This window comes from Eriocheir sinensis, chromosome 65 (assembly GCF_024679095.1).
Source record: "Eriocheir sinensis breed Jianghai 21 chromosome 65, ASM2467909v1, whole genome shotgun sequence".
Lineage (NCBI taxonomy): Eukaryota > Metazoa > Arthropoda > Malacostraca > Decapoda > Varunidae > Eriocheir > Eriocheir sinensis.
In genome coordinates this window covers 2,798,089-2,812,249 of record NC_066573.1, presented here as the reverse complement: position 1 = coordinate 2,812,249, position 14,161 = coordinate 2,798,089, and the positions used below count along the sequence as shown (strand labels likewise).

Here is a 14,161-nt window from a genome sequence, read left to right as displayed (position 1 = left end):
TGTGTGTGTATCCTTAAAAACAGACCCACCAGAGGCTCTTCTGTGTGTGTGTGTGTGTGTGTGTGTGTGTGTGTGTGTGTGTATCCTTAAAAACAGACCCACCAGAGGCTCTTCTGTGTGTGTGTGTGTGTGTGTGTGTGTGTGTGTGTGTCTCCTTAAAAACAGACCCACCAGAGGCTCTTCTGTGTGTGTGTGTGTGTGTGTGTGTGTGTGTGTGTGTGTGTGTGTGTGTGTGTGTGTGTGTGTGTGTGTGTGTGTGTGTGTGTGTATCCTTAAAAACAGACCCACCAGAGGCTCTTCTGTGTGTGTGTGTGTGTGTGTGTGTGTGTGTGTGTGTGTGTGTGTGTGTGTGTGTGTGTGTGTGTGTGTGTGTGTGTGTGTGTGTGTGTCGTCAAGAGCGGAGCAGCGGCACCGACTCGAGGGCCGCCGCCGAGGTCCAGGAGGCGGCCGAGTCTGAGGAGGCCAAGCGAGGGGGCGGGGCGGCGTGGGCGGCGGGTCACACGTAGACAATGGCATCCCCTCATCTACTGAACTGCCACGAGCCCATGGTGCCCACGCAGCGACCTGCCGACACCACCCGCGTCATCACTCTTCACACTGCTACATTGGCAAGGCATGGGGGGCGGGGGGGAGGGGGGGGGGAACTGGTGGGAGCGGGGTGGAGGGAGGAGGGGGGGGGAAGCTTACAACAGGTTTGGAACGAAAATGTACACTTGAAACGGAAACTTCAAAGGGAAACAAAACACTATAATCATTACTTTTCGTAGTGCTACATGGGCGAGGCGTGGGGTGTGGGGAGGGCCAGGGGGCGTGGTGAGAGGGAGGAGGTGGGTGGTGGGGGAGCATGGGAGGTATAGACAAAAATAACACTTCAACACAAATAATAAAGCATAATTCTTCTTACGCTTCTACATACGCAAGGCACGAGGAGGGGGGGGAGAGCATGATGGGAAGGAAATGGGTATAGGAGGTAGGAAGGGGGCGTGATGGGAGGCAAGGAAAGGGAAGGAAAAAACTTAACACTTAACGAGAAACATAATGAAAGTGACGAGGCATTAGGGTGGGGTGTTGAGGGGAGCATGGTGGAGGGGAGGAGAGGAGGGAGAGAACTGTGGAGGAGGACAAATTTACACTCCAAACCGAAGCAAACACAAACCATTTACAAGTTTTTTCCACATATCATGACGTTAATCCCTCCTGTGGAAGTTGTGTTGACCAGGAGGAGGAGGAGGAGGGAGGAGGGGAGAGAGAGGAGCAGTAGTGATATTGAGAGGAGGAGAAGCCTTAAGTCTCCTTCTCCTTACAGAGCCACATCAAACAAACACATGAATCAGTTACATTTTTCGGGATATCATGACGTGGAAGTTGGGTTTAAACGGGAGGAGGGAGGTGGTGGGAGGGGGGAGTAGTAGAATGGGGAGGAGGAGAAACCTTAAGTCTCCTCCTCCTTACAGAGCCTCCAGCCTCTGTTCCAATATTTCTGGATGAGGCCCGGCGTGGGGGCGACACACGTACCGTCCTCGGAGAAGGTCGCGAGGGAGAGGCGGTGCAGCTTGTTGCAGAGGACAGACTCCGGCACCTCCTTGCGGGACACAGTCGACAGCGGCACCAGCACGTCTGCGGGGGGGGAGAAGGCGGTGAGTTGGAAAGTTTCGTTTAGTCGGCGCAACATCTGTGGTCATATGCCGGAGAGAGACAGAAGGGGAAAAGTTGGAAAGTTTCGTTTAGTCGGCGCAACATCTGTGGTCATATGCCGGAGAGAGATAGAAGGGGAAAAGTTGGAAAGTTTCGTTTAGTCGGCGCAACATCTGTGGTCATATGCCGGAGAGAGACAGAAGGGGAAGGAATTATAAGAGAAGGGAACAGATCCCAGGAGACGGGACACAACCCCCGATTAATACCTGGTACCCATTCACTGCTGGGTGGACAGGGGCGTAGGGCATCGGAAAAGCCGGCCAAATTTTTCCACTCCGCCCGTGAATCGAACCCGGGCTCTCTCGGTTGTGAGCCGAGTGTGCTAACCATTGCACCACGAAGCCCCCTAAGGACGGTGAGGTGGGGCGGGAAGCTTAGGTTAATTGTGTTAATTGTGTTAATTGTGGTTAATAGGGTTAATTGTGGTTAATAGGGTTAATTGTGGAAAGCAGGGAAAAGGGGAGGAGTGATAGATGAGAAGAGAGTAAGGACACACACACACACACACACACACACACACATGCACCCCCCTCCCCCCCCACACACACACCTCCCCCTCCCCCCCCCCCAACACACCACCCGTTCCACCCTCCACACACCGTCCACTTCGGTGCCGTGGTCCAGCATGTGGCCCTCCAGGTCGTCGGGGTACTGGGCGGCGCGTCGCTTGAGCTCGTCCACGAAGGTGCTGATGAGTGCGTCCATCATCACCGCCTGGCCGGGGAGAGAAGAAGAGGGTCACGGCGGGGCCTCCGTCAGTGTGGCAACGAGTGAGTTAGTTCATGCGGTTGTGTGTAGACGTTTTCCTCTGGCCCAACTGTTATCATTATTCTTGTCATTCTTCCTTTCCTCCTTATTATTATCATTATTATTACTATTACTGTTATTGTTATTACCACTATCATCACTATCACCGTGGAGGTAGGCAGATCAAGGGCTAAATTGAAAAAGAAATATGCCTACACCGCCACTATAAGGAACGTAGATGACTAACCTAACACTAAATATATTAAAGCAAGGTCCAGAGGTGCTTTGGTATCACTGACCCTCAAGATATAGTTTTCCTTTGGCCCACCTGTTATCATTATTCTTATCATTCTTCTTCCTCATTATCTTCCTTTTCTCCTTATTATTATCATTACTATTACTATTACTGTTATTGTTATTACCACTATTATCACCATCACCGTAGAAGTAGGCAGATCAAGGGCTGTATTGTAAAAGAAATATGCCTACACCGCAACTATAAGGAAGGTAGATGACTTTTTTTTACAACAAAGGAGACAGTTCAAGGGCACAAAAAAGGAAACAAGAACAAAAAAAGCCCGCTACTTGCTGCTCCTTAAAAGAACCCAAAGAGGTGGCCGAAAGAGAGGTCGATTTCGGAAGGAGAGGTGTCCAGATACCCTCCCCTTGAAAGACACTAAATATATTAAGCAAGGTCCAGAGGTGCCTTGATATCACTGACCCTCAAGATAGTGTTTGAGTTTAATGACGGTGAAGGAGAAAATATAAAACAGCTACTTATAGTATTCAAAGAAAATAAAAAAAATAAAAATAGTAGTATCTGAAAATTGGTAAATCGTGTCCTTAGAGTTACATTTGAAGAAAAAACAAAAACCGGACTCGTGCATAACGAAGTATGGAATATGCATCTCACGTGTGAGGGGCTCCACTCGCACAGCTCTTCTGGACAGAGTGGAGTCTAAGGCTCTTCGTCTCATCAGCTCTCCTTCTCTTACTGATAGTCTTCTACCTCTTAAATTCCATCGCCAAGTTGCCTCTCTTTCTATCTTCTATCGATATTTCCACGCTGACTGCTCTTCTGAACTTGCTAACTGCATGCCTCCCCTCCTCCCGCGGCCCCGCTACACACGACTTTCTACTCATGCCCATCCCATTACTGTCCAAATCCCTTATGCAAGAGTTAACCAGCATCTTCACTCTTTCATCCCTCACGCTGGTAAACTCTGGAACAATCTTCCTTCATCTGTATTTCCTCCTGCCTACGACTTGAACTCTTTCATGAGGAGGGTGCCAGTACACAACTCCTCTAGAAATTGACGTCTCTTTCGGCCACCTCTTTTGATTCTTTTTTGTAGGAGCAGCGAGTAGCGGGCTTTTTTTATTATTGTTTCCTTTTTTTGTGCCCTTGAGCTGTCTCCTTTGTTGTAAAAAAAAGAAAAAAAAGAAACAGAATAAAGAGGATGAGATAGAGTGTAGGAGCCATTCTCTTACTTGCTTGGAGAAGATCTGGAGCAGCTTGGAGTAGCGCCTGCCGTTCTCGACCACCGCGAACTGCAGGAAGAGGCAGGGCAGGCAGGTGGCTATGCGCTCATTGCTCGGCCGCGCGAAGTCCCAAGAGAGTTCGTCGTAGCGGAGGCTCAGCAGCACCGTCTGGCCCCAACCACGCGAAACACAGACAAGGTTACTATGGAATGACTGTGAGGGGGGGGAGGCAGTACTCTCTCTCTCTCTCTCTCTCTCTAACGATGGAATGACGGTGAGGGGGGGGGGGGAGGGGGCAGTACACTCACTTTCTCTCTCTCTCTCTCTGACTCTCTCTCTGACTCTCTCTCTCTCTCTCTCTCTCTCTCTCTCTCTCTCTCTCTCTCTCTCTCTCTCTCTCTCTCTCTCTCTCTCTCTCTCTCTCTCTCTCTCTCTCTCTCTCTTGGTGTCTTGTTTCCCATTAAACTTTCTCATGTTTGCCAGAAAATGATCATGCCAGGATTGACTCAAGTGAGGATTGACTCAAAGGTGAATTGCCTCAATCAATGATCAACTCCAGCAAGAATAAACTCAAGCAAGAATTGACTCAAGCAAGGATCAACTCAAGCAAAAATCGACTCTTAAAAATCGACTCAAGGAAAGGTCAACTCAGACGAGGATCGACTCAAGTGACTCACCGATTTCTTAGGGTCGATGACGCTGACTCCCGTGGCGTTGATGGTGACGAGGACCGGAATGTCGGGGCGTGGCAGCCAGGAGCCCATCCCGCGCGACGCCTGCTCGATCTGGCCGTGGAAGAAGGCGCTCCTGCAAGGGAAGGGACAGCAGAAGGTTACGGAATGAAGTTGTACTCTGTTTGGTGTTAGGCTGCCACATGCATTCCAGGAAAAAAGTTGGACAGGAAAAAAGTTGGAAAGTTTCGTTTAGTCGGCGCAACATCTGTGGTCATATGCCGGAGAGAGACAGAAGGGGAAGGAATCATATATATAGGAGAAAGGAACAGATCCCAGGAGACAAAACACAACCCCCGATTAATACCTGGTACCCATTCACTGCTGGGTGGACAGGGGCGTAGGGTATCGGAAAAGCCCCCCAAATTTTTCCACTCCGCCCGGGAATCGAACCCAGGCTCTCTCGATTGTGAGCCGAGTGTGCTAACCACTGCACCACGAAGCCCCCTGCACTCCAGGAGAGTTTATATTCATCGCATATGTTCGTCTCTTATCTTTGTACTCTTTTATTCGATACTGACTCGTGTCTGATAAATATTTTGTTAGTTTTCCATTGTTTTGTTGAGTTTATCAAAAAATTATCTGCGTCTGATATATTTTACATTCACTGCATTTTTATCTGTTTCTCTTCTGCTGTTTTTGTATTTCTTTGTATCTCTATGACTGTATTTTTTACTATGATGAATGCAAACTTGTAAATATGCGTTTTTGTGTTTCTCTGTGTCTCTAGGGGCCGCTTTCACAGTCATTTTGTTTGTGTTGATCGTTACCAATGGCTGTTATCGCCGCTATAGTATTTCCACGTAAAACTGGCCGATGGGGTAGTGGCGGCTGCGGGGTTAGCCTAGCCCCGCACCTTGCCACACACTCTCAACACCTCTCGCTTCCTCTGCAGCCGCCACTACCCCATAGGCCAGTTTCACGTGGAAAACTATAGCGTCGATCGCCGCCATTGGTAACGATCAAAACAAACAAAGTGACTGAAAGCGGCCCTATGTCCGTGTTTTTCCTCAGACGAATACCTTAAATATGCGGAGGCTTTTTGTTACTAACTCTCCTATTCCTTATAAAATTACATAGTCACGATATTGTCATCTATTCTCCACTTCCCCTTCTCGATACCAGATTACGTCACGTTAGGTCAGATCGGAGCCAAAGATTAGCGGAGTGTGCCCAACATCATCACAGGCGCCATGTTATCGAAAGAACCGCGCTAAATATAAATTGATGCTGATTCAATTTATTTATTTATTTATTTATTTTTGTGTGCGTGTGCGTGTGTGCTCTATGGGTCGTATTATAAGACATTTCGTCGTCCAAAAACACATATTTGACAAGGCTTTCGTAGGAGTTTTAAGCATTTCCAGTAGTAGTTTTATGGCCCTGGTGGTAGTTTGACCCTTCCTCTGTACCATGAACCTGAAGAAACACTCATTAGAACCCGCCTGACCCCCTCTTTGACCTTTAGAAATAGCTGATGTGAGAAGCCAAAGTGTCTTATAAAAACAGCCTATGTATCATCAGAATCTCGAGGAAGTAGCGAGAGCACAAAAAACATTATGGAATCACAAATCAATCTAAATTTCGCTTGGCTTTTTTGGTAAATCATAGCGACTGTGATGAACTTGGCCAAATTCTCCTATTCTATAGCTCTGGTTAGGTTAGGTTAGGATTCACTCACCCGTAGTAAGGCAGCGACCAGGAGAACTCGAGGTACTTCCTGACGAGCTTGCGCGCCGTCACGTTACTGGGGATGGAGCGGAACTGCTCGATGATGCGGATCTCGGGCGTGGACTTGCTGCTGAAGCTGACCAGGTCACTCAACTTGAGGCGACACGCGTGCTCGGGGAGGTAGTCGAGCAGCCGCCGCCTGAAACACACGGCAGAGACGAGGAGGGTGTTAGGCTGGGGGGCCGATGGGGAGGTTAACACACACACACACACACACACACACACACACACACGGCGGTAGCTGAATGGATAGCGTGACGGCGCCGCGTTCAGGACGACGCGAGTTCAATCCCCGCCCGGTGCCACCAAGCTGGGATTTTTCAGCCGCCGCCGAGTGGCTTAAAACTACCCACATGCTGTCCAGAAGACCACCTATCAACCCAGACTCTAGATTCTAGGATCAAAGATGAGCTCCGGGAGGGCAGCATGAGCCAATGCAAGATGGCGCCACTATAAACACTCGCCTGCGCCAGAACGGGCTGGGCCGACCATCAGGCCCCACCGGGAAGAAGCCTTGGGCCGACCATCAGGATCCACCGGGAAGAAGCCTACCGGCGCAATAGGCCACGACGTAAAAACACACACACACACACACACACACACAACACACCCACACAACTTCCTATACCCTATAAATCAAAAGCATTAGAGAAGGGAAACTTAGGTTAATAAAAAAAAAACCATCCATTTCGTATCCCAGTGAACCTCTCAAGCTTTTCCTCACAATACGTTCGTTTGTAATAACTAAAAATGAACAAATCGCAATGCTCTCCGCTTCTCTCTTTCCCCTCCCCTCATTCCACGCACCTCACATTTAATCTCATCTGAAGAAAACCCTAAATCTTAACACCCTAAGTCTATATATACCAAGTCATGTCACTCTGCTTTAAAACTGCGACCGGTACGCGCAGGGGGCGGTTTGGGGGCGGAGCAGCGGGATGACGTCACTTGAAGCTAAAAAAAATAAATACCCGCCAGTTCAGGAGTGACTAAAGTTGCGGCCGTGTGTGCACTTTGGATGTGCATGCTTGCTTTCTTTCACAGCGCGTTCAGGCAAGCCAATAATGAAAAAAAGATGCCTTTTTATTGTGCTACTGCGTGACTGTAATTCCAATGCCTACAAATGGCGGTGTGGGGTGTGAGGGAGGGTATGTTGAAGTGATTGATTTAAATTAGTCCGCCTTTCTTCGTTTTCTCTAAATCCCTGTTTCTACATTCTCTAGTTTGGCTCCAAGCAGTGTCACGCATAAACCACGCCTCGGCCGTGTCTCCTCCCACAAACCTGCGTATGACTTGACTTGGTATATATAGACTTAGCAAACACCAGCATATTGCCGATTTTTCATGCACGCTACGCCTTCCACTCCACTCCCCCTCCGCCCCCCCTCTAGGCCCATACATGTCCGTTCACCAGCCTCACCTGAAGAAGGAGGGCGTGTGTGTGGTGTGGTCGTAGGGCCCCAGCTCAAGGCGACTCTGAATCCCCGCCAGCATCTCGTAGTCGGAGAGCTCACACGGGTAGCGGGCCGAGCGCATGTTCCACTGAGCCTCCTCGTACAGCAACTCCAGGATCTTGGCGTCTCTGGGAAAGGCAAGGGCAGGTTCAGATAAGACGGATCGAATACAATAAGAAAGACGGTTAGTTTGTAAAATGGGAAGAAAGACCCAGGAAAAGAGTATTTAAATTGAATAAGGAAGCAATGGAACCTGAATCGACTGCAAAATAAAAATCGGGTTCAGAGGAGATGACCCAAAGACAATGAGGAAGCCGGTTAGGTTGCAATATATGAAGAAACACCCAAGAAAGAAAGGTTATTTAGATTGACTTGGGAAACAAAGGAACCTGGATAGACTGGAAGATAAAGCTATGAGCGAATTGATAATGATTGATGAAGGTTATCGTATTGGAAAATGTACGATATGTTGGGTGGGAGAAACGGCATAGTGAAGACCGCTACACCAAGGATTATATACTATAAGGATAACTCACTGAAACGTCATCGATGACGTCATGACTACGGTGAGTCATCTGGTTCACTCTCACCCTGCTCTCACGGTGTAAAATGTACTAGAAAATCCTTATTTATTCTTATTCATGGTCAGATTTTGCGCTTTTTTGATTGCTAAGGATAAGTCATTAAATTAGGGAGCTGCTGTGTTGGCTAATAGTTTACAATAATATAAATAATGTGAGAAACATGATAAACGAGCTGCAGAAATATTGTTCTATTTACCATCGATACTTACGTTTTCCCAACTTTTATTAACATTAATTTTCTACAACTTAATTTGCAGGGGTAACTAACCCTGTCATATATAATGAAAGTAATTTTTTTTTATACATACATATATATTGTATAATATTTACGCAAATTATTAACTAAATGAATTTACCTTTACCAAAATTTCACTATGGAGCTTTATTGGCTTTTCTTTAATGTTATCACTTTCTTGGAAAATGTTTGGACCTCACCCGCGCAGACTTCACCTTCACTTTATCTTTTCGTTTGCAGGCTAAAATCCACTTCTGCAAGGTGTGTTTGTCTCTAGGAAACCTAATGAACTTAACACCTTGACGACTTTCCGCAGTTGAGCCACTGTAACACCCATATACACCACAGATCACCATTTTCACAGAGCACGCTGCGGTGAGAACACAGTGAAGTAAACCAGTTTGCCCCCCAGCACCATTTGTTTACATGTGTGACGTCATCCGCGGTGCATTGTGGGTAAAACAAAAGCTTAGTGAGCTATCCTTATAGTATATAACCCTTGCGCTACACCGTCACCGGGATGGATCAGTGTCCAACTGTCCACCCGACTGGCCAGCTATACACACGGTCTTTCGGAATAAAACCTTGACTCGCTCCACCATATCATTCTGCACCTCCTACACGTATTAAACAGAATGGCAGAAGTCTTTAGGATTCTCGTGAAGAGAGGCAAACAATTGAGAATACGCATCCCAAAGTCTGTTGTTGTATTAATTTAACTGTTTATGTAATAGTAATGCTTACCAATGAACACACACACACACACACACACACACACACACACACACACAAAGTTACAATCAAACATGGATGACAGATTTGTAAGTACAGTAACACCCACGCCCTTTCGCACTCACTCACCCACCCGCACCCTCATCCTCCTACATAACCTCCTCACCCACACATCTCACCCACCTGATCTTGCCCTCTATCTCACTCACACATCCACAGACACCCACCTCACCCATCTGATAAGCCGGACACCCACTCACTCTCGCTCTCACTCATCCCCTCGCATCCTCACCCACCTGATCTTGACTTCGTCCCGCTTACTGAAGAAGACGTTCCTCCTCAGCACCATCTTGGGCTCGTAGGCGTAGCGGGCGTCTTGGGGCTTGACGGGCACTTGGGTGAACCTCTTGAGCAGCTCCCCCCAGTGGCGCCTCACCTCCAGGGCTCGTTGGTGAGGCTTCAGCTGGATCTCTATGGCGGGGGGGGGAGGCGGTGAGAGGAGGAGGTACTCTAGGGTGGGTGTGGAGAGGGGGGATGAATGATGACAAGGTTTGGTGGTGGTGGTAATGGTGTTGGTGAGGCTTGGTGGAGGTGATGAGGTTGTGTTTACAGGGGTATTGGTGGCGGTTGTGATGGTAGTGAGGGTGCGTTAAGTGGTGATGATAGTAGAAATGGTAGTGCTAGTGAGGCTTGGAGGAGGTGTTGATGATGTGTTTAAAAGACGTATTGGTGGTGGTAGCAGTGAGGGTATATTACGGGTGGTGGCAGTAGTGGTGGTGGTGGTGGTGGTAATGGTGATATTAGTGAGGCTTGGAGATGCTGTGGACGTGTTTAAAAGAGGTATTAGTGGTGGTGGTGGTGGTGGTAATGGTGATATTAGTGAGGCTTGGAGATGCTGTGGACGTGTTTAAAAGAGGTATTAGTGGTGGTGGTGTTGGTAGTGTTTTTTTTTTTTTTTTTTTACAGCAGAGGAGTCAGTTCAAGGGCATAAAAAAAGGCAACAAATGTGAAAAAAAAGCCCGCTACTCACTGCTCCTATAAAGAGTTAGAGGAGTGGCCGAAAGAGAGCTTACTTTCGGGAGGATGCACTTAGAGAGATAGTGAGGGAGATGAGGTGAGGATGTGGCGGAGGAGAGAAAGGCGGCGAGGGTGACGTATTGAGAGCATGCCGACAATGGTGTTGGAATGTGCATGGGTTGGTAAGTGTGGGTGACGCAGTTAAGTGGCTTGGTGTGATGTTGGGGAATCAGGGGCGGTATTCTCAGACGCTTCCACCTTGCACATCAACTATTTTCAAAGGTCAAAATGGAGATTAATCGGGCTTTCATGAGGATTTTTTCACATTCATGGTACAGAAGAAGAGTTAAACAACCACCAGGGCCATTAAACTACCCCTGAAAATGCCCGAAACGCCTGCGAAAGCCTTGTCAAATATGTGTAATTGGGCGCCGAAATGTTTGAGAATAAGGGTCCAGGGTGCTGAGGGCGAGTGTCTAAGAGCGAAAAAGAAAACTAGTGAAGGTGTGGAAGAAGTGTATTGTTGAGGGTCGGGTGCTTGCAGCTGTGCACATAAGGCAATACTGGACAGTGATGAAAAAAAATGATGATGAAAAACGATGATGAAAAATGATGATGAAAAAAATGTTGAAAAAAATGATGATGAAAAAAAACGTTGAAAAAAATGATGAAAAAAGTGAAAAATGATGAAAGAAATGATGAAAAAAATTATGAAAAAAAATCGCATGTCTCTTGGTTCTAAAATCCACGATGAAGCAACACAATCACCTCTCATCGTTCAACTTGTGCCTTAAATTTACACACACACACACACACACACACACACACACGAACGCACGCACGCAGACGCAGTTGCACGCACTCACACACGCACGGATATCTGAGAATGTGTAACTTCTCTCTTGCATATAAATCTATTAAAATGTTTGTTGCTGATGCTATAGTCAATCCAGGAGGAACTGGCGGATTGGGGGGCGAGAGGTGCGGGTCAGCCCCGCACCGCACCTTTCCACACACTCTCAACACTTACCGTTTCCTCTCATATGTCAGCTATTTACTACCTTTAAATGAATTTAATTAAATAATTGGATAATCCAATAAGGTCATATAGCGTTAAGATTGTTTCGTTTTTAAGATAATAACAAATATTTTGTATAAATTCCACGACACTTGACAGAGTTGTATTTCAACGTTGTCATTCTACACATCCAGAGCCCAGGTCACTTCTCTCAAGGTCATGGAAGGGTCAGCAGGTGGGCCCATGGGTGGCCCGCTCCCGCCTCTGCCTCTCCCCTCCCTCCCTCTCCCTGCCTCTCCACGTCGTTGGCTGCACAGCCGCGAGAAAAAAACTAATTTACAATGTAAACAAATACTTTTTAGACGAAAAAAACAACAGAGGATTTATCATACCACTCACAAGAGTAACTGCAAGAACAGCAAGAGCCACTAATGTTAGTGAAAGAACTATTGAAAGAGTCTGCGCCAAACTGGATCATGAGTGCATGACGAACAGGTCACCAAGACAGCCTGTATTCTCGTCCCCGAAGAAGAGAGAGAGAGGAGGAAATGAAGGGAGGCTCATGGTGGTTCATAACACCTTGACTCTAATCCCTGATTGGAGACAAGAGATGTGGCAGCGTGGTACGGGAGGAGAGACCCCCGCAGAAACCCCCCAATCCGCCAGTTCCTCGTGGATTCACTATAACACATTAACACAACGCAGTGTGTGTGTGTGTGTGTGTGTGTGTGTGTGTGTGTGTGTGTGTGTGTGTGTGTGTGTGTCGCGGCCTCATCTCTAAAGTGGTCGCCTCTCTGGTTTCTCGCATGCTAATACGAAGAGTCAGACGAGAACTGTGTTACTGGGTCGTTTACAGTCAATGTTATGTACTTATTTATTTACTCTCTCTCTCTCTCTCTCTCTCTCTCTCTCTCTCTCTCTCTCTCTCTCTCTCTCTTTAAAAAAAACTTTAACTAAACCATTTAAAAACAAGCTCGACCGTCACTTCCTTCAACTTAATATTAACTAGAGTAAAAATGCAACGTTTTGGAGCCATCTGATTAATGTAGAATCAATTAGGTTTAAGGACAGGCCACCTAGTCTGGAGCATGGGGTATGTGTGGTCTGATTTTCTATGTAAATCTATGTAAATCTCTCTCTCTCATTCCCCCTACCCACCCCACCCCATCCTCACCTAGCACTGGGGAGACCAGCCAGAGTGCAAACACCTCCATGGCCTGCTTGGGTAGCGCCACGTCCTCCTCCTCAATCACCATGGCCTGCAGCTCCTGGGCCGTGATCCTGGCGCCGTCCTCCAGCCGCAGTCTCACCGCCACGCGAGAGTGAAGAAACACACACACCTCCACCGTACAGCTGACCCGCCCCGTGTGAGTCCCTGCATAGTAGTGGTGGTGAGCTGGTAGAGCTGGTGAGGCGAAGCGAGGTGGGGCTGAGAACTTGGTGGTGGTGAAAAATTTGGTGATGACGATGTTTGTTTGTTTTTTTTACAGCAAACGAAACAGCTCAAGGGCGAAATAAAGGATCGATATATAGGTGGTTAGCTGGTGGTGAGGTGAAGTGAGGGGGGGCTGAAAACATGTCGGTGGTGAACTGTATTGGTGGTAAAGTGGTGAGATGAAGTTAGAGGGGGGTGATGATCGAGGTGGTGGTGATCTGTTGGTGATGGTAATGTGGTTAAGGGGTGGTGATGAATGGTGATAGGTGTGGTGATGGTGGATATGATGATGAGGGTTAAAGTGGTGAGATGAAGTTAGATGGGGGTGATGATCTGTTTGTGATGGTAATGTGGTTAAGGGGTGGTGATGAATGGTGATAGGTGTGGTGATGGTGGATATGATGATGAGGGTGAGGAGGAGGAGGTGTTGGTGGTAGTGATTGGACTATGTGGGGTGATGGTAGGTTATTGTGATGGAGGAAGAGGAGTAGTGAGCGAGTTAATGGAAGAAAAAAGAACATCCATCAGAGGTCATATGGCACTAAGGTCAGATATAAGTAAGGTAAGGTAAAGGTCTAGTAGTAGGTGCTAGAATAAGTAAGTAAAAGGAGAAAAGTCACGGAGAGGTATGGAAGGATGACACAGCACTAGGGATGAGAAAACAGTTAAGTTAGAATAAGTTGATCTAAGAAAATGGAAAACGTGGATTCATTGATGGATGGGAATTGTGGAAGTTTGGAAAGTTTCGTTTAGTCGGCGCAACATCTGTGGTCATATGCCGGAGAGAGACAAAAGGGGAAGAAATTATAGGAGAAGGGAACAGACCCCAGGAGACGGGACACAACCCCCGATTAATACCTGGTACCCATTCACTGCTGGGTGGACAGGGGCGTAGGGCATCGGAAAAGCCGCCCAAATTTTTCCACTCCGCCCGGGAATCGAACCCAGGCTCTCTTGGTTGTGAGCCGAGTGTGCTAACCACTGCACCACGACGCCCCCTGGGAATTGTGGAAAGACAAGGAAAATCGGCCTGGACGTGATAAATGGTGGGGATGGAAGCAGCAGGAGCAGAATGAGCAGAGGCGGGAACAGATGGAGCCAGGGACAGACAGGGCAGAAGAACCAGAGATGGGACGTAAAGGGAAGAGGAAGGAACGTCTGAGCATGGCCTCCCTTTACCTTGCGTCTGAGTAAAAGGAAGAGAGGTCGGGGGATAGAGGAGACGTGAGAGAGTTAAGAGTGATGGAGGAGGACGAGGTGGTGATGGTGGTGGTTGTGGTGGTGGGTGGTGGTTGAGGTG

General features: G+C 47.7%; 1 protein-coding gene across 7 annotated transcripts in view; it reads right to left on the bottom strand.

The window, feature by feature from the left end:
- LOC126987501 (FERM domain-containing protein 8-like) overlaps window positions 1-14,161 on the bottom strand; it is a 75,582-nt gene that overhangs the window by 10,022 nt on the left and 51,399 nt on the right. For all 7 annotated transcript variants that reach the window (XM_050844476.1, XM_050844477.1, XM_050844470.1 and 4 more), the window contains 9 exons: window positions 12,601-12,831; window positions 9,688-9,862; window positions 7,807-7,968; window positions 6,337-6,525; window positions 4,602-4,731; window positions 3,934-4,092; window positions 2,295-2,409; window positions 1,516-1,617; window positions 1-564 (listed from right to left, as the gene is read on the bottom strand). The exon at window positions 1-564 is cut by the window's left edge and continues 10,022 nt beyond it. In XM_050844476.1, the coding sequence (XP_050700433.1) occupies window positions 521-564; window positions 1,516-1,617; window positions 2,295-2,409; window positions 3,934-4,092; window positions 4,602-4,731; window positions 6,337-6,525; window positions 7,807-7,968; window positions 9,688-9,862; window positions 12,601-12,831 (1,307 nt within the window). In that variant the 3' untranslated portion in view covers window positions 1-520. The remainder of the gene's footprint in view (window positions 565-1,515; window positions 1,618-2,294; window positions 2,410-3,933; window positions 4,093-4,601; window positions 4,732-6,336; window positions 6,526-7,806; window positions 7,969-9,687; window positions 9,863-12,600; window positions 12,832-14,161) is intronic.